General features: G+C 40.8%; 1 protein-coding gene across 1 annotated transcript; it reads right to left on the bottom strand.

Moving 5' to 3' along the window:
- Positions 1-8: 8 nt before the first annotated feature.
- On the bottom strand, positions 9-24381 carry cap2 (cyclase associated actin cytoskeleton regulatory protein 2). The gene is made up of 13 exons (XM_037794416.1): positions 24089-24381; positions 17366-17493; positions 17162-17262; positions 14927-15004; positions 7300-7443; positions 6468-6553; positions 5485-5590; positions 1839-2031; positions 1299-1462; positions 1059-1182; positions 888-970; positions 292-432; positions 9-153 (listed from the first exon to the last, which is right to left on the bottom strand). The coding sequence occupies exons 2-13, from the start codon at positions 17481-17483 to the stop codon at positions 70-72; spliced, it is 1422 nt and encodes a 473-aa protein (XP_037650344.1). The 5' UTR covers positions 17484-17493; positions 24089-24381; the 3' UTR covers positions 9-69.
- Between the last annotated feature and the right edge of the window lie 303 nt (positions 24382-24684).

Genomic DNA, 24684 nt, shown 5'->3' on the forward strand with positions numbered 1-24684 from the left:
TTAAAAAAAAAATCAATTGTGATGATGATGATTGGTGTGCTGGTGGTGATGACGACGACGAAGCATCAATCAGCCTGCGATCTCAGTGGGCTCTGTCACCAGTTTGGAGCCGTCCCAAACGGTCTTGTACTGCTCTGGTACTGGAAACTCCCTCTGTAGAACAACCAAGAAGATAACAGCTGTAAAAGCAGATGTGAAACAAGAACTGCACACATGAAGGATTCACAGAAACACTTGGTTAACATATTCAGACCCTAGCAGAGAGATCCAACTCCTCTCCTTGACACTCACATATTCGTCATCTTGTGGTACCAGGATGTTCATCTCAGAGCTCTTGGCGCTGACGATGTTACAGTTGAGGGAGTCCTTACTCAGGTAGACCTGGCAGCCCTCCGTCGTGTTGATGGACATGGTGGGAACTCTTCCCAACACCTTAAGAAAAACATCTGGCAATTACTGATGTGTAGCATAGTTTGCACTGATATAAAAAGCAACAAACACAACTGATTCCAATGATGTTTTAACACAGGTTAACATATGAAAATTGATGAATATTAGTTTATGCCAGAGATTCACAGAAGAGGGGCAAATTATTCTGTATTCTTTCCTGAGAATTAAAAGTAAAATTAAAAGTATTTAACATAAAAAGGCTGTTGCAATGTAGTCATCATTTTGCTATTTTCCCGCTTTTAAAACCAGAATCCAGGAAACAAAGTCTCTGAAACTCAAATCCCTCTTTGGTTTTGAAATCTTACCTATTTTTTAAGGGTCCTAAGGTTGGCAAGTATGTCCTTCAGATCTACTGTACTGTATGTACCACATAGATAACTGACTCTAAATTTGTGTGTCTTTTGAAGCTAATATATTCTGTAAATGTTTTTTCTCACCTGTATCTGAATTGATTTGGAGTTGATGATCTCCACAATCCCAACTACGTTCTCAAAAACCAAACCCAGCTTCTTGCAGTTGTCTGAAGAGAGTCAATACACGTAAAGATAGTCATAATCTGAAATTATGAATGTAATCACACATTTTCAGTCTGTTTTCAGGCCGCTCACCTATGATGATGGAGTTAACTTTGCCCTTAATCTGCAGGGTGGAGTTGTTACAGGCGAAGACGTAGACCACTTGTTTCAGCTCCGTCTCCTCAATCACCAGGTCGTGGTTCTGATCAAAGTTCTCCTGCAACCACGAGGGAACAGATTCAGTCAACAATACGTGACTTACCACCATATAACAAATATTGTATCTTCCTTTTTGGAACAAATCCTTAAATAGAAAGTAAACAACACACGTACCACCCTCCATTTTTTCCCCTCCAGCTCCAGCAGAGGGGGTCTTTTCTGGACAGCCGCCCTGGGTGAGTTCACAGTCCCCGGGGACTTTGTTTTGGTCGGTGTTGCTTGTGAACGCAGATTGGGGTTCTTATGGGACTTCTTTTCATCGGATACATGCTTCAGACCTACAGATGGAAAATATGAGGAGAAATGATTGATGCACATGCAGGGATGAAGCAAACACTGAACAGTTCCTCTACATTTTCTGTAAACTGCATCTCCCTACATTATGGTCGTAATGCTGTGGAGAACACTGAACCCCGTTTAGTTTCATTTATTTAGTTGTTTGTCTAAAACAGTCAAAGTTTAAGATATTTAGTCTAAGACATTTTTGAATGGGCCTTAAAAAACCCAACATAATTGTAGAATGTAAACTCCTATTTGTGTGATTAAACCTCCCAAATTCACAGAAATACCCCAGAACATGATCTCTGTGTCATCAATCGTAGCTACAGTATGACCCTGAGCACATGCATATTGTTTAACCTTTCTCCAGCCCACCTTTAGTGATGTCCATGCCCTGGTTGAGCTGGGCAAACAGCGCTGAGTGTTGGGCCTCCGTGCCACCCGCCTGAGACTGGGAGTCATCGTCAGTGAAGACCGGAGGTGGGCCGGGAGGAGGAGGTGGAGGAGGTGGAGGTGGACAGGAGGGAGCACTGGGGGGGGCGAAGAGAGAAGGAGGAGCGATGGGGCCCTGGAGGGTGGAGAAAGGCAAATGTTGGATAGCAACATTGCATTATGGTGTTGTGAACTTATAATGAGAGACAACAGTCATGGTCCAAGGTTTTTTTTTATAGTATGTTTCCTGTTTTAGTTTGAAAATCCTCTTGTCTTGTGTCTTGTCTTGTTTATTTCCTACCTTTGTTTGTAACCAACCTGTGTGATTGTCTGCCTCGCCCTCATGCGCTTCCTCTAGGACCATGACAAAAACAAAGCTGTGCCAGGAGTTTTCTGTATAACAGCTGCAGTGACACATGTGTCCAGCAGGGGGAAGTATTGCACAATAAATATTAAAGCTTGTTGGCAGGAATCCAGGGTTTTTTTTACCAGTAGACCATGGTGTATGTGATTGTGTAGATGGAAAAACACTTCTCATCTTTAGTGCCAAGAGATACTTTGATGATGGGGAAGTACTTTCATTTCCCCTTTAAGCAGCTTTAAGGTCGTTACTGTCTCTATTTGTTAGTACCACATATATATATACTCTGTGCCAGCTTGTTCCAGCTCTTTATTGACGCTATATGATGTTTTCACTGGGTGAAATATTCAAACCCACAAATACAGTATATGTCTGCACCAGTTCAACTAATGAAATATTCTAGATATCTTGTGCATTATTTTATACACATTTCCCCCCGAAAAAACTACCCGACATATTTGGTCTCCTTGGAAACTTTGGGATCTCCGCTAGAATTTAAAATAACGTCCTGTGGCTTTGAAAAATGTTTCTGGCCGAGCATTGTAAGTTTGTAATCAGGCCAATCAGGTAATCAGTGCTGTGGTCATCTCCGGTCCACCTTGACGTGTCTACAACACATAGCAACTTTGCTTTAACTGATGAGCTGCGTACAGTAAAAGTGCACCAGCCATCTATCGACTACTACAGTGAGGAGAAGCAGACACACACACACACACAGTCTGAAGACCTCACACAGCTGCCAGAGACAGACGCACGCACCTATCACAGCGGTTCAACTGTCACTTTACGCGCTTCTGGGTCCAGCTGAGACTACTTGACCTTTGACACGAGGCACATGTGTCGTGAATATCATTGCTGAACAATGCTGACCTGTTACACTAAACAACTCAGCGCATACCACTGGATTAAAACCAGCATGTGTGTGTGTGTGTGTTTATGCATGGCTGTAAAACTGTCTGACTGCTTCTTTGTGTTAATTCCTGCTTGTGTGTTTGTGTGTGTATGGGTGTACAAACATGCTTGTCTGAAGCAGAAGAAAACTTAGTTAGAGGGGATTTCTGTCCTTTTCTTTAGATTTTGAGGGGCGTCACAATTAATCGATCAACAAAAAATGCTGATTAAATCGATTAATAATTTAAGTTATCGTTCAAGCGGAAATGCCAAATTTCACTGGTTCCGGCTTCTCAAATGTGCAGATTTGCTGCTTTTCTTTGTGTTTTGTGACAGTAAACTGAATATTACTGTATATAACTGGTATTAGACTGTTGCTTGACTTCACCTTGGGATTTCTGAAGTTGCGTTGGCCATTTTCACTGTTTTCAGACATTTAATAGAATAAATAATTAATTGATTAATTGAGAAAATAATTGTCAGACTAATCAATAATGAAAATTATTGTTTGCAGCCCTGCTTTAGTGTTAATTTTTTGTGTCCAGAATGTACTTAACTGGTCAGAGGCTGCCACAAATTGCCTACAGGAGCACAGAAATTACATTATTTAACAACTCAAGTGACACAAATTGTTAAAAATATGGCATTCAATAAGAAAAATCTTGATTTCAGTCTTGTTTTTGTTTTATGAAATTTTAAATTCCTTTTCATTAGCCTGATCTGAAGCATAGGTACTAATGTGATTGGCAGTGTGTATGTGTGTGTGTGTGTGTAAAGCCACCTCCATATGTCAGCCTGTGCATGTCAGAGTATAAGCGTGTCACTAAACCCCGATCTGAGCAGCAGATGACGGCTGTGTTAAAGGGGGACCAGCCCTGCAGTTTAGGTTACAGCGCAGGCTGTGTGTGTACACAGACTCTTTGTCGGGGTTCTTCTGTGAAGAAAACCTCCATTCAAGTAAACCCTGAGGACCACCTGTTAGTACCACACACTCCTGTCCTTGTACACACACACACTGTGTCCCTCACACACACTTCAGCTCTGTCGTCTAACATCAGGGACAACAGCTGACACATACACAGCCACTGCAGGCTCTCGAGTTTCTGCATGTAGAAAACACACACATGCATAAACAGCTGTTGAGCATTAGCTTCACCTAAGGTTTTAACCACTTTAGTACCACACACTCCTGTCCTTGTACACACACACAATGTGTCCCTCACACACACTTCAGCTCTGTCGTCTAACATCAGGGACAACAGCTGACACATACACAACCACTGCAGGCTCTCGAGTTTCTGCATGTAGAAAACACACACATGCATAAACAGCTGTTGAGCATTAGCTTCACCTAAGGTTTTAACCACTTGATGTTAAAGGAACAGTTTTGGGAAATACGCTTATTCACTTTTATTTGATCTTATTTTATTTCCCTCTTACCATGAGAAGACTGATAACCCTCTCATGTCTGTATGGTAAATATAAAGCTACAGCTCGCACCCAGTTATCTTAATTTAGATTAGCATGAAGAATGGAAACAGATAAAATACGCCTTCCACTATTTCAGGAAATCACTGTTCCAGGCCAAGAAATAATCCCGCACATAATCCCTCGTAAAACCTCAATTTGTCGTGTTTAAACTTTTTGTACAAATTAAATAAATGAGATGACAATGTGTTTTGACCATAGACTGTATATAAGAAGTGGACGAAGTCACCGTGACGTCACCCGTTGGTTTGTGTGAAGGAGAAATACCACCGGTCCTTCCTTCCTGCAGCTGTCACACACTGTATCGCGGGACAAAAGGATTATTTTATCTCATCTTAAAAGCAAATAAGCGTATTTCCCAAACTATTAAACTGCTCCTTTAAGAGGGAAATTGCACCACAGCTTTCCCTGAGTGAATAAAGCTGAGAAACCCTTCGAGCTAACAAGAAAAAAAAAGGTCAAGTGTGTAGAAGGATTTGGTTTCGGGCCATCATAATCTCTGGGATCTAGTGAGCGTGAGTGAAGAGGAGTCCCAGAGCAGACATCCATAAACAGAAGTGTGTGTGGGAGTGACCGAGGTTTTAGGAGCTCTATGGAGAACCACGGGGTGCAGCTACTGGAGAGAAGCTCATTCATTCATTCATGCTCTCTGCAGTGGTTTATGTAACCAGCTGCTCCATAACTAAAAATGGAAGTATTCACAAAAAGCACGAGTTAATTTGGGCTCTGCTATAAAAATATCAAGGCCTGTGAATGGAAACTAAATGAAAATACAGCTAAGATAATAAACAAGTTGTTACAGGAGTGATCTATTGTTTTTTTTTTAGAGGAGAAGTATGTTGTACTCACACTCTTGCTCCACACCAGTCCTGTGGTGTGGTGCTGTTTGATGAAGGACTGCATCTCGGTCCAGATTGACAGGTAGGAACGCACCCAGTCTACATGACGTCTGTCGCTGTCGGAGAAAAGGGGAGGTTGGTGAGAGGAGGGGAGACAAAGATATGATGGTCAGATGAAAACGGAGAGAAGGATGGGGTAAGCAGTGACGTAGGAAGGAACAAAGGGAGGAAGTCGATGCAAAAGAAGGTGATGTGAGGATAGACTGGAGCAGAAGATCATGAACAATGTCAAGAAAGGAAATTATGTAAAATGAAGAATTTTATTGATGAACTTTCTTGGACAGAAGTTGTCTATTGTAGTCGTAAAAAGTTAATCCAACGTGTCTTTCTGGAACATTGCATATTGTGTTATTAAGTAAACAAAACATCACACAATGAAGCAGATATGAAAGGCAGCAAAAGAAGTCTAGTTCTTCTTGAAGTGAGTGTGCAGATGTTACGTTTTTCTTTGTTACTACTTTTTGAATAGCCTTGCCCCTCTGTAATGTGAGTGTTATTACACGCCTTCAATTAATCCATCACATCAAGTCTGCACTAATTTTTATCAAAGTGAGATTATTGCTATGAGGCAATGTACTGCAAACTGTTAAAACCACTCTAGTCTTAAACTGAATTATCGCTTAAAGATATTGCAACACTCAAAAATGAATGCAAACTTGAAGAGAACCTATTACGCTTATTATCAGGTGCATACTTGTATTTTGGGTTTCTACTAGAACGTGTCTACTCTGATTGGTCAGCTGCCCCCCTCTGTTCTGATTGGTCATCCGAATCAAACTCTTCAGACTCCGCCACAGCTCCGCTCTAACTAGCTTTGTTTGAGGGCATGCCATACTAGCCGCTAGGCAGGTATGGCAAGAATCATGCACACTTGTTGTGTTGAGAAGAACTAGTAGAGGAACTATTAGATATACTATATTGAAGGGTACTTACGTTTCCTTGTAGTCCTTCAGCACTCTGTTGGTGTAGAAGGTGGCAGCATCATTCATCTCCTTCACATACGGACCCGGCTTCTGATTCTGAGAGACACGAAAGTTCATTAGAAAACATTTATCTCACGGTCAGCGTGGCTGTAGCACTGTGAGGTCAAAACTGTCTTATACAGCAGATTTGTCCTCATTTTAAAGTAAAAAGCAGAAGAGCTCATAGTGACATAGAGGGATGTTTGATAAGACCTGTGTGGAAAAGTGCCGTCCTGACAGCAACGAACACTGACCAGAGTCTGGACCAGAGGCTTTTCTTTAAGTACTCAAGTGGAAAAGCTTTGGTCTCAATCTAAATGATATTCATCCCTAAACTCAGACAAAGAGATTTTGTTCTGACGGGAAACAGAGACTGATGAGGAGATAGAGGGATAAATGCTGTATCTAAAGCATGGTAGGCTGTGTTTATTCATACTTATCTGTCTGTATGCAACATTATTATAGTTTTTATGTATTTAATTTAAGTTTCTGTGTAATTGCACTTAAAGTTTGGATTTGTTTTCTCATATTTAGTATTTTTCAGAAGTGTTTACTTTTTAATCCAACTTAGATTGAGTTTAATTTAGTAGATTTTTGATGATTTTACATGTGCATGCCAAATGTTCATGTACTATTAGTGCATCTGTACTTTTTCAAAGCATTTTTGAGTGTTTTATCCATTTATGTACATGTGGTTGTGTACTTTTTAATGTTTTTAATGATACGCATCTTCTTGTGTGTGTTTTCCTGTATACATTTGTGTGTTTGCATGCATGAGAGTGTGTAATTGTACTCTTCCTTACCACAGCCACCCATCCTAGGGCGGGGATGCTCTCGCTGACGGCTGACAGGTGGTTGAAGAGGCTGCAGCCGCGGTTTCGTTCACGGAAGCTTTGGATCTCCTGGATGTGATCCGAAATGGGCTTCAGCAGGTCGTCCAGCTCCGTCTGCAGAAGAAGGAAAAGGAATAGGATGGCAGAAGGATGCAGGAGAAAATTAATAAATGAGAGGAGAATGCCAGATGAAAGAGCTAGGGAGCATGGTAGGATATTTGGACTCGTAAACAACTTATTACATTCAAATCAAATCACAAAAAGCCGTGAGAGCTTGACAACCACAGAAGATTAACATCTTTAGCAAAACATGACAGCCTCTTTCTTCTTCAACATATTTCAGATACTTTTGATTTTTACAACCCCAGCGTTGTTCCCTCACCCACCCATACCAGCCTGCTCTCTGTTCCAGTCAGTAATTCCTAAACTAGGCTACAAGACAGTAACTAATTTTATTAGCCAGAGCTTTTTTTCCATTGGATCTTCCAGATCTCAGCTATAGCTCGTCTCCCAGCCCTCAGCTCCCCTCCCCGTCGAAACGTTCCTACAAACATTCCTCGGTTCATGGGGAGATCCCTCTGGCCTTGTAAGGCATACCGCTCCTCCAGTGTTTACAGTTTACCTATCACACATGCACCCGCACACACATAGATTCAGGAACACAGTGTTTCATTTTGCTGCTACAGCTTTCCTTGTTCTGATCTGCATCGAACCGGCTGCTATATGAAACATTTACTGTTAATGAGCTGTGACTAAAGTGTTCCTCTATTCAGATGAGAAGTTGCAGATCGCTGCTCTGTTTATGAAGTAGCTGATTGATTACATGCATGCTAGAGTGTATTTTCTTTGATAATATCAGTTTATACGGAAGTAAATTAGGGTAAAAAGTATTGTAATTGTGCATCACCATATCTGAATGTATGAAAACATTTTGTATGGATACAGTCAAGAATGCATAAATGTGTTCTGAACAAATACATTTAAATGTTTTCAGTTACAAAACAGGTTTTCAGCCAATGGGGATGCTCCGATTAGCAGCGTTTTCAAATGTCTCCGTTTTAGGGGTTCGAAAACGTCAGATTAGTGTGGACGCTAGGTATAAACACAGCAAAAAGATATGCGTTTTAAAACAAAAACATATTAGTGTGGATGTAGTCTAAGTTAGCTAGCTAACACGGTGGTAACATTAGCAGAGAATGCTGGCAATTTTACCATATAACCACTAAATGATTAACTTATTTTCATTCACATAACCTTCTCGTAATTAGCTACGGTTTGGGAAATATTTTTTTTTATCTCCACATAGAAAACGTTGGGATCGTTAACCCAACTCATCTTGAGATACTGATAGCGGTATCGGTGCTCTACAAGGTCAAGTTTGGTTGCAGCCACAGACTCACAGCACAGAAGGCTCGGCCCCCTGGCTCCGTGATTGGATAGTCAAATGATATGTTAATCTGAGCATCCCCATTGGCTATCCAGGAGGACGCGTCAAAATAGGGTCAAAAATACTTGCACCCGAAGATTCGATTCGAAGCTGTGAACTTGAGATTCACATATAGAGGTATAACTGCAAACCTTACTTGTAACTGTAAACGTATTTGTAACTGAAATCCTTTGGTCCTTTGTTTGACAAAGTATCTCTAGCTGTATAGTGTATGGTTCATTCTACAGCCCACATTTCATTTGTGTGTGTAAGTGAGTGTTCATTAACATATCTGTTTTTATTTGTGGTGTATTTTTCGTATAATGTACGTAGTAAATGTAGGTGTGAGGCTGTGTTGTATATGAAAATACAGCTCCTCTGCTTGCGTGCAAAGGAGCAATAAAAACAGAAGTAGACATTCTCCTTTTTCCCCAACTACTTCTTCCCCCAATGAGATGCACATGATCTCCATAAGCTGAGACAGACGTTCCTTTCTCTGCTCCTCAGGCTGCTTTTATTCTCACTAAATCCAGTTAATATTTGTGTGAGAGCAGCTTTGAAACAACATATTTCCCCTTTCCAAAACAGATACCATATATACTGGGTTTGCTTAGTAGTATGGATGATAAGGATTATTTGGGGCAACATGAATTTGAGTGTAAATCATGAACCACAAAAAACATATTAGGGGATTGTCCATCACCTTCCTCCCTATGATTTGTGTGCCCCCTTTGTAAAGCGTCCTTGGGTTTCTGAAAGGAGCTATATAAGTCCAATTTATTATTATTATCATTATTATTAGTGTATTCTTTTTGTCTATAATATGTTCAAAAATCATGAAAAAATCCAACCAACAACCCCAAAATATTCCTTTTACTATCATACACAACAAAGAAAAGCATTAAATCTGCACATTTGAGAAGCTGAAATCAGCATGTATGGCATTTTTGCTTGAAAAAAATGACATAAACAACTAATCGATTATCAAAATAGCTGCAGATTCAACTAATATATTAGTCTTCTGATCGTATCGCTTTACTATTTATGTGCTGTCTGTCCCTTTCTACATCACACAACAACAACAACAACATCATGTCTCCCAGTGAAAGTATGACTTGTATTCGGTGAGTCAGAGCACTGGTCAGTGTGGACTTCCCCTCACTCACTCATGCTGCACAGTGAGAAGAGAGACAAATAGATTAGCTGTATTCCCAAATGCACTGTAACCTGAAAATGTTCTAGCAAAGTTACATGCTGGCATCAAGTCAGAACAGGAGTCAATTTTCCATGTAAGACCCTTCAGCGATTTGCCAGCTCAGGCCAAGCTATGATTTCTATAAAACTTTTACCAGAGCTTTTGTGGGAACAAAAACAGCTACATCCCGAAGCACAGATAAATCTACATTGGTCTTACATAAAGCATCTCTCAGAAGGTCCATGTGCTGGTTGGTATAGCTAACATTTGGAGCCATGCTAGCTGTTTCCCCCCGGCTTCTGGCCTTTATGCTAAGCTAAACTAACCGTGTGATTGTTGCACAAAGACTGGAGAACCTAATTTTTATCAAACGCTTCATACGATATCCAGAGCATTAATATAGCATCAAACTGCTATTTGTAAAGATATAGAGGAGTAATGTCTACCTGAGTAGAGAATGAAGTCACTCTCCCTCCGTGTGTGTTGTAATCAGAGCTTTTCTGTACTTTGTTGACATAGCCGGGCATGTATTTCAGTGCATGTTAGTGCATGTGAGCGTGCTCCACTGGCTCGCTCATAGCCGCCGCTCAGCACTGCATGCATACTGCGGTTACAGCTGATAACGCCGTCCTGACTGACGGTACCCCCCCAGGTAAACACTGTTAGCTCTGTCAGCACTGTTGACGTTGTTTGCAATTTTAGCACCGTTAGCTGCGAGCTGCTGGCTCAGCCGTCGCCATGTTGAGAGCCGTGTGGAGGCAATAGATATCTTCTGAATTTCGCATAGAGCACCTTTAAAGTCATAGCATTATGAAATATGATTGCTCGCTGATGCATTCGAACTACACAGTCGATGATAATCTCTGAACAAAGCTGAACAAAATGACTTGAATCAGCAAAGTGAATCATAATTTCCACTGCTTCTCAGGCAGTTCTCAATATAAAAAAAAACACATTTTTCTAAATGCAAATGAAAATATGACCATATGAATAAGAAGTCAACTGAGGCAGAGATACAGACAGAGAGAGAATGAGCCGACAAAAGGTTCAAAAACGTCGGCTCACATTATTTGATGGGCAGTGTGTTACAACAGCACAGCGTCTGAACCTTGACTTCCTATACAAGCAGTGGATCAAAGGTGGAGAGTGGATGGCGACAATGGAGAACAACTGTAACTGTGGAAGTCTACAGTGTGTCTGAGCTGCCAGACACACACTCACGAACATGAAGCTAACAGGCCAACTTGAGGTCAAATGAGAGAGAGGCTTACTTTCTTTCTCTCTGTCTAACTCTCTCGCTTTCACACACACACACTCTCTCTTTCACACACACTGACAACAGGCTCAAATATAGAACATGCCCATAAAAAGTCAGAGAGCACAGCAGGGGCTGCGCTGCAGAGAAAGGCCAGAAGTTTGTAATGTGTGTGTGTGTGTGGCGAGAGAGAGAGAGAGAGAGAGAGAGAGAGAGAGGGGGGTACTGGTCAGAGTCACACACACTTTTCCTCCTCTGCCTGATCTGTATTGAGGACGACAGATATAGACATGAATGAGTGAGGCCGACAGATGTTTGTGTTTGTTTGTGAAGGTTTTTCAGGACAGCGTTTGTACTGGTGGTGGTTGGTGTGTGTGCAGGAATTCAGTGTGTGTGTGTGTGTGTGTGTGTGTGTGCATTGAAGGGTTTTGGGTCATGTTGACTGTGAACAGAGAACAGAGATGTCCCAACTTTGTCAAGCTACAGCAGCCTCAGCTTGACAATGAGTTTTCTCATAGAGAGTTTCTATGACCTAGCTTTTAAGAAAATCTGAAACATGAAACTGGGGTTTTACATCCTTATTCTGAGCTAAACTGTTATCTACGACTGTATTAGTGTGTAAAATTGGTTTAGATAAAACATTGGTTATTTTGTTAGCATTCAACAACTTCAGCTCTCATGGGGCTTTGACAGTGCTACTGGGGCTAGTGCCTAACAAACATGAATGCCTCACGTCAACCAATGTTCTCTTCCAATCTAATTTAACCTAAATTTAAAGGATATAGTGCTATATTGTCAATGCACATTATTTTTAAACCTCACACGACCATCTTGAGTTGTCCGATTATATGAACGCTCTCAAGTCGTAAACATGGAAGTCTTCACCATCGCTACCTTCCATCCCATATGACATGAACACGGCATGAGACTGCTAAGAATGCTATCAAATTGATGATGATGATGAGATTCTCAAATTTGACGATACAGTACAGTCGTATTACCAGATACTAGAGCTGTTTCAAGTCTTTTGGGGCAAGTTTTCAAGCGAACCAGTCACGCTACACGTTTTTCAGTTTGAATTGCTGAAAAACCTGAAAATTGATAATTCAAATTGCATCATGACATCTACATATTTTGCAAAAAAAAGGAAAAATGTGTAGGTTCTGGCGGTATCTAGCGGTGAGGTTGAGATTGCAACCAACTGAAGCCTCTCCTGTGTGCCAAGCGGAGTGTTTGTGTACGTGGGAAGTGAGCGGTGAAGCAAGAGAGAGAGAGCAGCGACGACTGGAGCGAGTAACGTTATCGACTCCGGCCCAAGCCGTTCTGGGCTACTGTAGAAACATGGCGATGCAACATGATGGACTCCGTGGAGGGGACCCGCTCCCTATGTAGATATGAAGGGCTCATGCTGAGGTAACGAAAACACAACGATTCTTAGTTACAGGTGATTATACACTAAAGAAAACATACTTATTAATATTATATTCCATTTCTGCCAATAAACCCCATCTAATTCTATTTCCAGGACTTAACAAGGTAAATTTGCGAAAAGGACTTGAATGTTTTTGCTTTTTAAGTCTCAAGTCAGATTTTTAGGGAGTCAAGTCTCACAGAAGTCAGGTCCAAGTTAAATCTAAAGTCCTCACTTCTGTGACTTGAGTCCAAGTGTCATAACTCAAGTCCTCAGCTCTAGTAGATGCCAATTTAGTTTAGAAAATTGACAGAAAACCCTGCTATGTGAGATGAAAGAAGCGCTCTATAACAATTATATACTTGGAAAGGGGACAAGACTTGATTAATCATCTCTTTTCTATGTCTTGTTTTGGGTTTATTTGGCCAACAGTGATGCAGTATTTCATCTCCTCTTCCCTATTATCTCTCTCCTACCCTCTCTTGGGTCTGTCCCTCTCTGTAAAAGCCTCACTCTTTCCTTGTTTGCATTTCTGACAATCACTGAACGCTCTTTTCACCGCCTCTTAACCAATGACCTGACAGATAGGGAGTAATCACTTCCTGGTGGGCTCTACGGACCCTGTAACACACACACACTCACACACACAACACAAACAGAAGGCCAATGGGATGATATCATATCAGCTCTCTCACACACACACACTCACACACTCACATAGCTTTCTCTCCCACCCCCCTTTCTCTATACGTGAACATGTTGGGAATGTGTTGTATTAGCGTTTTCTTAGTCAAAGAGCAGCGTAATCCCTCTGTGAACAGCCCGGCCTGCTGGGGAACACAGGAGGGGAGGACACTGACTGACACACAGCACTGAGCACACAGTTCATTTCTATGTTAAATGTTAAACGTTTGATGCAATTTGTAACTGTATGTCATAGGAGATGCACTGTGCATCACCTGCTGCAGTAAACTGAAGGGTTTTGTTGCTGTGAGCAGAAACACAAATAGCAGCAGCCAATCATATTGATGGTATCAAGTCACATGACACTATTATTTCCACCACTTTCAGTTGGGTTCTAATAAAACCAACAAATAGCAAACTGTTAACGGCAATAATGGCAGTGGACAACAAGTGATATTACCTTAACTGTTAATGAGAATGATGGTTGGCACGAATGATTTCTGTTGCTAATAATAAAACTATTATGTATGTTTCTTAACTGTTTGCCATGCAGTAAAAGTGGTTTTGATTTATCGGTAAAGTTCCTCAAGCCTTATAGTTTTACAGTGTAGCACAGGCCTCAGTGTTAAGGGGAAAGTGTCAGGAATAACTGGTATATTGGGATATTTTCTAGTTTATGATTTTAATCATTGTATTTACTATGAAATATGTAATTAAACATTTAGCCAAACCTTCTGATATAAACCTGACAGAATTAAAGCGGTTTCACACCAAAAAATTTGCACGGAAATTTCCAAAAACTGATTTCCCACTTCCACTGATTTTGTGGAACATTCATGTGGGGGAAAAATATTCGGACGGAAAGGTTTGACCAATGAAATCCTTTATTCCAACTGATCGCTGTCATTCTGCATAATAATTAGCCATGTGCTTCTGTTTGTTACACGGAGAGGTGTATTTTCAGAACAATGGTCGTTTGTTTTCAGGATAACGAAAGTCAGAGAAATGGACTTTTTTTCGGATCAATGGGACATTTTTCTGACTATTGGTATTTCGGAATAACGTTGGGCTGTCCCCTTCTCAACACCCAATACGACGACTACCTCAACAACCAAATAAAGGACAACATATGGCTTGAGACCAACCAGCAGCTGGGATACGATGAGGACGGTAAAGTAGCTGATATGCACTTGCTAACGTTATGAGTTGGTCACAGAACGGGGCTTGCCAGCTAACATTAGCATTACATTTAGGGTCTGATTAGTTTATGTATTGTGTAGTTAACATAAGCCCCTTAGACATTCTCTGTCTGGATAGGTTTTTGTTGTGTGGAGTGGACACGGCACTATTGAGGAGGAAACCTGTGTGAAAATGGAACATGGCAATGTGGATAATTCGCACTGGACCCGGTGTCCATAGTTGTCATGCGGAAAATTCGCAGGACAACTATGCAACTACTAGAGTAGTTGAGTTGAGTACACGTTCAAAAAACCTCTGTGTGATTGGTGCTGGCTAGCAAAGAATCAATAAAAATTGCAGTGCAACACATTGGAGTGACAGTTCCCTGTAGTTCAACAGCAACCACACACAGCTGTCACACCATCAGTAGGTGTCAGTGTGTTGTACCTGTGAAGGTTCCTGGTGTGTAGCAGCCATCTTGAGGAAAGTTCTCTGAGTCTGCAGGGCGGTGTTCACCATCTCCGCCTGTCGATCATAAACAACCAATGTCAGATAGGTTAGGATTATAATACATGGTAACATGCAGCAAGTTACTTTATTGTGTATACTGGATAAAGACAATGTTACAGTGTAATGAAAAAAAGGTTTGGAAGACAGTCTTTCATTCTCTTTTGTTTACGCTTTTTGTTTTCTCACGCATAGGCAGGCAATCTGTCTGTCTTAGACATAAAAGAGAAATTATAGTAAGACGCACACACACACACACACACACAGAGTTTGGGCTAGTCCCAGCCAGCTGTGTCCTGTGTGTGTTTGAGACCTCCAGTCGCGGGCCAAGGGAACCACCAGGGAGGCTTTGTCCATAAAAGGAGCTCTGCAAACTTAAAGAAACTACCTCTGGCTCTCGCTCACATTCTCCCCCTCCTTCTCACTCGGTTCAGTGATGGGACGCAGAGATAGAGATCTTCTTTCAAGGTACGGAGGAAGAAATACAAGCATTTTTACATTTCGCTGTGATTTCTCTCTGCCTGCCTTTACTCTCCTATTCTGGATCTATTCAAAGGACATACAGCTATTATTGCCAACTGGCTTATCACAAAACACACTTACAGTCCTAGTGGGAGTACAGGTCATTACCAAATAGGAAGAGGTGCTCCATTAGCGGTTTGATGAATTAAAGTAAGGTCGGAGTTCAATCATACTCCCATCCTTAGCTTTGCAGAGGACAGGAAATCTTGGACCATGGACCTCCCATGCACAAACATCACTATCCTTCAGCTTTCCACATTTCTACTGTAAGTGGGATTGTTTATAAATCAACGTCAAATCAAACAAAGGTTGGCACAGACAGACTGCACTAGTTGCTCCGCTTGCATCCATCTGTGCTCCCTTAAGAGAGGAGCTTGGCTCGTTCCTTTGAACCATCCACCTTCATACTGAAGTACAAAACACATGTACAGCAGTAGTAGTAGTAGTAGTAGTAGTAGGAGTAGTAGTAGACATTTAATGATCAAAACATTTAAAACTGAGGATTTCTCAAAATTGGGGGCAACATTTGGACTTACATTTGGAGTTAAATAGGTACTCCAGCCATTAGTATGGCTCTTTCCCCAAGTTAGGGGAGTTTAGAGGACAGATCTTTTTTTTAATTGATACAGTAGTACTCCTTATGAAGAGTAAACTGTAAAATTGGTAGAGAGTCTCTTTAAAAGATGATCAATAGTTGCTTTTTCCAACAGTAAACTGACAAATCTGTAGTGATTGTGCAGCTCTGGTAACATCAGCCCTTCTCACAGATGCTGCAGAACATGCATGAGTGTGAGCATGGGCAGGTGTCTGTCTCATTTATCATCGTCATCCAACACTTGTGTAACAGTGAGACTGCTACTGAATATGTGGGGTGTATCAAGGGTGTAGGTTCAGTTTCAGAAGTGGGTACATAAAATACATATTTCAGAAGTATATAAATGCTGTTTCCTCCATTTATGTACATTTACTTATCAATATAGAAAATAACAAACTATCATGACACTGGTTATGAAATTAGTTTAAATTATAATTTCTAAGATCATTAATGAACGTTCAAGCTCAATAAATAAGGTTGTATTTACATCTTTCCTGTAAAGAGTGTTGTCTTCCAAAATGTCATCACTTCATAATTGTATCCTATTAGACATCAGTGACCTTGACCTTTGACCTTTGACCACCAAAATCTGATCAGTTCATCCTTCAGTCCAAGTGGAAGTTTGTGCCAAATTTGCAAAAAGTTGATCAAGGTTTTCCTGAGACATCACAAAACTGGGACGGATGTCAGGGCACAGTGACCTTTGACCACCAAAATTCATTCTTGATTTCAAGTGGATGTTTGTGCCGAATTTGAAGAAATTCCTTCAAGGCGTTCCTGAGATATCGCATTCACGAGAATGGGATGGGCGTGAGGTACCATTGACCTTGACCTTTGACCACCAAATGTTATCAGGTCATCCTTGAGTTCTAGTGGATGTTTGTGCCAATGTTGAAGAAATTCCCTCAAGGCGTTCCTGAGATATCGCGTTCACAAGAATGGATTGGACAGACGGACGGAAAACCCGGAAACATAATAATAAGAACAGATTAATTGATTCTTTTGGTGTCGAGAATCTTTTTCAGCCCTGAGTAGTGCCTCAATCAAACACAACTTACATGTTTCTCCACCTCACGTCCTATGGCTCGGCTGTAGTTCAGGTACTCTGACACTGGACCTCTCAGTAGGACCTCAAAGGCCTCCACACACTGAGACAAACCTGGAGACAAGGGGAGAAAGCTTTCACTTCACTGTACCCAGTGCCTGTTTAACTTGCTGCTCCGTCTCCCAAACCTCGGAGTATTATTGGAGCACAGACTTGCCTCCATCGAAGCCGTTGACACAGTCCCCGTTGGCCAAGCCGCTGGACGCCTGCATCGTCACGGACAACTTCTCCAGGCGAGTCACAGCTCGTTCCATCCGCTCCATTAAACCTTCCATGGCGACAAACCTAGAAACAAAAGAATGGTTTCTTAACTGTGACCTTTCTAATCGTATAGTTTTGTGATACAGTACGTTGTTTCAACTTATTGGAAAATGTTTTTTTCCCCACCTCTCAACAGGGAGGTGAGAGATCAGCACTGAGGATCACTATTGAGGACAGGATCACTATTCAACTTTCCCACGCTGCTGCTCTCTGTTTTCACAAAGCTGGCACATGTCATTACAGGGTGAAACTAAATGTAGCCGATGCAGCGGGGTTTATATGAACACTGACTCTGTTTGAGCTGTCTGGCCCTCTGCCACAGTCACAACCTCTGCCATGAACACATGAACGTATCACACAATTAGATTAAGGAGGGACAGAGACTGGAGCCAGGCTGAGAGGAAAGACAGAGAATTGAATGCAGTGGAAAAAAGTAAAGAACACCTGGGAAAATACCTGATGAAATATACAGTATCTTGAAATAGAAACAATAGGAAGACATATTTTTTGTTTCGGTCAAAGTAAAAAAAATAAATGAAATATATAATCCCATATACAGACAGAAAATACAACCAAAAAATTGTGAAATAATCCAATAAACATTTAGAGAAGAGTTTATTGCATGGAATTTTAATTTAATTCCAGTTTTTAATCACATAACTGTCTCTGTCCTGTTTGTCTTGATTAACAAACTTTCTGATGAAAAGTGGCATTATGGAATAAAACCAATTAGCAGAACGAATATAAATCATTTCAATAAATTATGTGTAAAAAGGAGGATGGAAAAATATGTCCTAATAATGAGCTCAATGGAGGAATTGGAATGGATAATGTCTTATTTATTCAACGTTAACTGTCAACGTTAACGCGATAATAACGCGTTAACACAAAATCAGTACAGTTTTAAAGCTAGAGTGAAGATCCTGGCATTATACAAGACTAAAAAACCTAAGGAACGACATGATGGTATAAACCATGTCATAGTAGCTTGTCAGGAAGGAGGCTACATTTTTTTTGTGACGAATGTGAATGAAAAGTGTGTTTGTCTCATTTGTGGTGCGAGTGTTTCAGTCGGTAAAAGATGTAACGGTTAACTTGCTAACGTTGAGCGCCACTTCGCCAAAGTCTAAGACTCGCTAAAGACTTTTTCAGTCCCAATACCGATAGCGATACCTGGGCTTTGGGTATCGGCCAATAACAAGCACCGATCCGATACCAAGCACCGATCCGATACCAAGTACCGATCCGATACCAGTGTTTAACTATTAAAAGATAACAGTCTCTGTTTACCAAACTGACAAAGAACGCCAACAAAGAGGCTTCATTTAGTGGCGCACATCCTAACGAAATACAAAAAGCCCTTTGACTATAGTGGGATTGTAATAGAGGTGATGAAATGTTATTAAAGGACCATAAAAGTTAGACAGAAATGATGTCTGCTATTGGCGATGTACAACTTGGTGCTATGAGTAGCTCTCGGCTCTTTCATTTTGTCAAATTAGCTCTCAGAGTAAAAATGGTTGGAGACCCCTGATATAGACTGTACACAAACTCAGCTGAAATGTGCAGACAGTATTGTCTCAGAGGTTAGCTCGCTGCTATGAGGTGAACAAACCTCCAGCTGTAACCGAACGCCACTGGAACACGGCACAGACCATATTGTATCTCCTTCTTTAACACTGACCAGTCATATGCCTCACCATGAGGCAATGCAGGCAATTAGTCAACAGAGTGGAATTCAATCCAGCGACCCGCGGCATGTTTATGCACACTATTGCTAGGTAACACACACTTCCTAATCTGACACCTGCTGCCTTCATGTGCGACACACAGTCCAATGGTGTGAGTTATAATCTGTTTTATTTGCTTTACAAAATGATCTATAAAAAACACCAGGACGCTCAGAGGATCACATTAATATGGCAGCTAGACTGGATTGTTTTCCCTGTCTGTAATCTTTTTAAATGATGTCTTGTAATTATGTGCTGTGAGCAGCAAACATGTCCTGATGGGCGTCATCGAGTCATCTCTCAGCGGAGCCAGATGCCTGACGCAGGACTCAGCTGCTATTTCTGCTCTCTGGGTCACAACGGCTCTGAAACCTGGAGAGCTCAGTGAAGGCCGATCATGTGCAACGAGTCAGATATGAAGCAACGAATGTCAAATCTGCTCCAAGACATTTGCTCGGATTGAGTGGGATCAAGTTTATTTCTTGAGTTTGTGCAGGGATAAGCTTATTTCTATCAAATTATTAGTACTCGCCTTTTTGGTACCACTTTCTTTTAGGCCTTCTATTCAAGATTTATAGTTTGTCTTGTAGTCAACAAAACATTTTCTGGTAACACATATACAAAACCAAAAGAAAAGAAACATCTGTCATCATAACATTGTATATACATCTACATAATGTCAGGTAACGTGTTTATCAGGCATTTAACAGACGATTATTTTCATTGTCAATTAATCTTTCGATTATCATTTTCTTGTTTAATCGATTAGTTGTTTGGTTTATAAAATGTCAGAAAATGGTGAAATATGTCGATCAGTGTTTCCCAAAGCCCAAGATGACATCCTCAAATGTCTTGTTTTGTGCACAACTCAAAGATATTCAGTTTACTGTCACAGAGGAGGAAAGAAACCAGAAATTATTCATATTTAAGAAGCTGGAATCAGAGAATTTTGACCTTTTTTTCTTAAAATAATACTCAAACTGATTAATCGATTATCAAAATAGTTGGCGATTAATTTAATAGTTGAAAACTAATCTATGAATCGTTGCAGCTCTAGAGTTTATGTGCAAAATTTCAAGTAAATTGTGCTTCGAATAGCGACACTCTGTGGTACTTTGGGCTCAGATAAATCTGTATTCCTTAACTTTTTGAAACTGTAATTTTTTTAGAGCTGAAACATTTAATCAATAAATCGATTAGTTGATCATCAGAAAAGTAATCTGCAATAATCAATGAATCTTTTGTTATTATCAAAGCAAAAGTGACAACATTTGATGGTTCCAGCTTCTCAGACTGTGAGGATTTTCAACCTTTCCTTGTTTTAGATTATAAATAAACAGCATACTTCAAATTGTGGCATTATTGATTGGTGATGTCCATAGACTGTATGAAATATGAACGCAGAGCAGAGCAGACAGCTAGCAGTTAGCGACCCATACGTCACCCAACTGTAACTCAAAGCGGCATCGCCCTCAATTATGCCTTAATATAATTTAAAAGGGTGAGTTATAAACACATAAACCCCCGTACAATTGTCATGACCGATATAAGCTATAGAGACTAAAACTGTTTTTTGTACCAGGCTGTAAACATGTTTATTTCTGCTGTAAAGTTGGGCATTTTAACATGGTGGTCTATGGGGATTGACTCGCTTTTGGAGCCAGCCTCAAGTGGCGATTCGAAGAACTGCACTTCTGCGTTAGCTTCATTTCTCAGCATCGGAGGTGGTTGCCGCTTGGTGATGTCACAGGGTCCTGGAGCACACCTATACATCACTGCAGCAAAGGTGGAGATCGTGATGGGCAGTTTTAATTTTCTGACGTTTTATAGATAATAAATGAAAACAATCAGTCAATCTGTTGCTGCATCATCAATAGACAATAAAGAATCAACTACTGTATTTGCTCGAGTCCAACACACTTCACTTAATCACTGTCTCGCTCGATAATAATGAGTTTAAAAACCATGAGACAGAAACAGCCAGCGTCTGCACTGATTGTATTGTCAACCAGCCAAATTCTCCATGGCAATGCAAAGACATGGCCAATGATGCTCTTTTAGTTTCACTTAATTAATTCAGCCCATCATAGAAAATGAATGGGAAACAGCCAGAGTGGGTTCAAACCATTAGTGGTACAAAGAATGTGCAACACCAGACAAACAACAAAATTCTGCAGTCATTGGACTTCATCTACCAATAAAGTTCATCTGTTGTATTAAGTAGACATTAGCAGACTTTATCCCCCAGTAAATGAACACACTCCTCCCTCTGTTCCTGCAGACAGGTGGGCAACAGCATCTGCCATGTAAAGACCCCGACCGACAGCTGAGAAAGCACACATGTTCCTACAGTGGAAAGATATTACTGACTTCACCCTGACCTGCATGTGTCTCCCGAACCCTCTGGCCTGGTATCTGATCTTTGGGACTATATTGGGCCACAGCCTGCTGCTATGGGCCAACTGTAAGATATTCTAGGTCATAAGGTTGCACTGTACAAGTAAACTTTCCTAAATTCAACAAATAATTGTTTTATCAGTATAAGTGTTGTCAAAAATATTGAAGTATCAATCGATACATACAGTATCAATACTCATTTTCTGCAGTATCAATAGGGGTAATAGCTGTGCTTTCTGCGCTCCTGTCCGACAGCGAGTTCACACACACACACACACACACACACACACACACACACACACTGCTATCTTTTAATAAAAATCTAAAATAAGATACCCACAGTTTTTTCCTGTGATATCAAAAATGGTGTTGAATATCAATATTTTTCAACGTATTGTATCGAGGTTAGATATTCCAGTATCGTGACACTAATCGGTATAGTGTTTATGCTAAACAGGAAGTTGTGATATCATCAGTATGAGCTGTCAGTGGAAGTCTTGGTATTTGTATCCACTTACAAAAACTGCTGTGGCATCTTGGTTTTCATTGCTGATTTAAATGTAGCTGAAAGCAGGCATCATAATTTAATTTAACTGAAATAAAACTGAGTTCTACTTAAAGCTAAAGTAACTCTGTCTGTATAGATGACCTACTGAATATACTGTGGGTAATAGAAAAGCTATTAAATCAATATAATATGGGCCTAAAGATCAAGATAGTCAACAAAACAATCCTCAAGGGCCATTTAGTAGCTGGTCTGGATATTTCAATCATACCACATGGCTTTCATCAGTAGATGGGTTTATTTTCATTTCAGTAATTTTTTTCTGAGCACTTAAGGACTTCCTGTCCATGTTGAATTAAAAGTTGAGTTAAAAAGTCAAAGTTGAGTTTAAGTATAGTTTAACTCAACCTTTACGCCAACATGGAGGAATTCTTCAAATGCTACTAAATGGACCTTGAGCATGGAAGTATAAAGAGAACTGGATACAGCATTGTAGGCGAGCTCCCATCCATTCCTATGAGAGTTGCTCATGGCTCGATTGCTGAGAGATAAAGTACCCGGATCATCCGGCGATCTTCCACATCCATTGGGCCCATAGAACAGACGTAGTAGCGTTTCCTTTAACGCCGCCTCCCAGCCTTCGCTCCAGCCTCAGACTGGGTCTCATTCACATGAACAGAGGAAGGGAAATAACACTGGATTCTGCTATTAGCGCCTTTTTTTCAACTTTTAAGACCTAATGATTTAAATAAGAGCTATTCAAGTGTTTGTACTTTTGTACCTCAAAAAATATCTGCTGAGTCACAGACATCTCTTTCCAAATGTAAGTCTATGGGGAAAAGTCATTTGGGGCCCAATGGCATCACGTGACGGACACAGAAGTTGTTGTACCTCCGTTTGGCCGCAACGAAAACTTGCTTCCCAGCCCGGCGCTCTTCCTGGGAGCTTGACCTTGAGCTGAGATAGCCCTTTTTCACAACTGCCATTTTGACATATCACAGCAGGGTAAACACAGGTGTAATTGATATAATTAATTATGGTTCCATTCTAGTTAGTAAGTCGCAGCCATTCCAGTGAGCCAACATGCACAATACCAGCCCACCTAAATGGAACAGGGTTATGACTTTATTGTCGCTATATTACGACATTTTTCTCGTAATGTTACGACTTTTTTCACTTAAAGTTATGACTTTATTCTCGTTATTTTACGACTTTTTTTCTAGTAAAGTCATGACTTTATTCTTGTAATATTACAACTTTTTTCTTGCAAAGTTATGACATTATTCTCGTAATATTACGACTTTCTTTCCAGTAAAGTCATGACTTTATTCTCGTAAAGTCATGACTTTATTCTCGCAGTAGTACGACTTTATTCTCGTAATATTACAACTTTCTTTCTCGTAAAGTCATGACTTCATTCTCGCAGTAGTACGACTTTATTCTCGTAATATTATGACTTTATTCTCGTAAAGTTATGACTTTATTCTCATAATATTACGACTTTTTTCTAGTAATGTTACGACTTTTTCTCGTAAAGTTATGACTTTATTCTCGTTATATTACGACTTTTATTTAATAAAGTTATCACTTTCTATAATGTATAATCTATGATTTTGAAACTCATATTGGCAGATTACAGGTGCTCATCACTGCATTGTAGGCACTCTCAGGCCAAACATGACGCATCATAATGAAACATGACATGGCACACTGTTGGTTGGCATGGTGACAGGACTTTCACTGCATCCTCAAAATCTGATGCTTGACATCTCAACATCACCGTTACTCCAAACGACACACGAGAAGTAGTTCAAAATCAACACAGTGTGCTGTTATACACTGCGTGCTGAACATAAGACAGCATGGCGGAGTGAGGAGCAGGTGAAGATCACTTTGTTTGGACATTTCTGCGCAGTCAGACGCCCCATTATCCCCTTTATAATGAACCAAACGTGACACTCAGCTCGTCAGTATAGAGATAACTTACCTATCACCAGTAGATTCTTGCTGTTCTTTAGCTGTGGGACTGTGAATATCCCGGTTTCGTGTCTGTGTTGCTGCGGTTCCTCTCCAGCCTCCCTGCTCCGTCACCGTCACTCAGCTGCGCACAGCACCGGGACTCTTCCGGGATGTCCTAATTAAGCAACACGGTTGAACCTGAGAGCCACACGGCGAGCAGAGAGAGAACCGGAGGACCGTGACTCAGAGCCGCAGTATCTGCTCTCCTCTGGGGCTGGACGAGCGTTTACCTCGCAGGCAGCAACATGGCAGCCTCAGACAGACAGGCTGCTAAAAATAGACGAGTTGTTGACGCTGTGCTGAAGTCTGCAGGTCTCCAGGTCCTGCAGGGACTGGACCTGGAACTGGACCTGGACTCACAGGGAAGACATCTTCATCCTCAGAGAATAAACTAGTAAAGGTTTGACCATCAACTTGGAAATCTCCCTCTGAACATGATAACTGCAGTATTATATCATCTGATGATTTTGGTCCAAAGATAGGCCAGCTGTTACATCCTGGATGCTGAGAGAGGTTAGGTATAGGTCAGGGGTCAGCAACCTTTACTATCAAAAGAGACATTTT

The sequence above is a fragment of the Sebastes umbrosus genome, chromosome 15 (assembly GCF_015220745.1).
Source record: "Sebastes umbrosus isolate fSebUmb1 chromosome 15, fSebUmb1.pri, whole genome shotgun sequence".
Lineage (NCBI taxonomy): Eukaryota > Metazoa > Chordata > Actinopteri > Perciformes > Sebastidae > Sebastes > Sebastes umbrosus.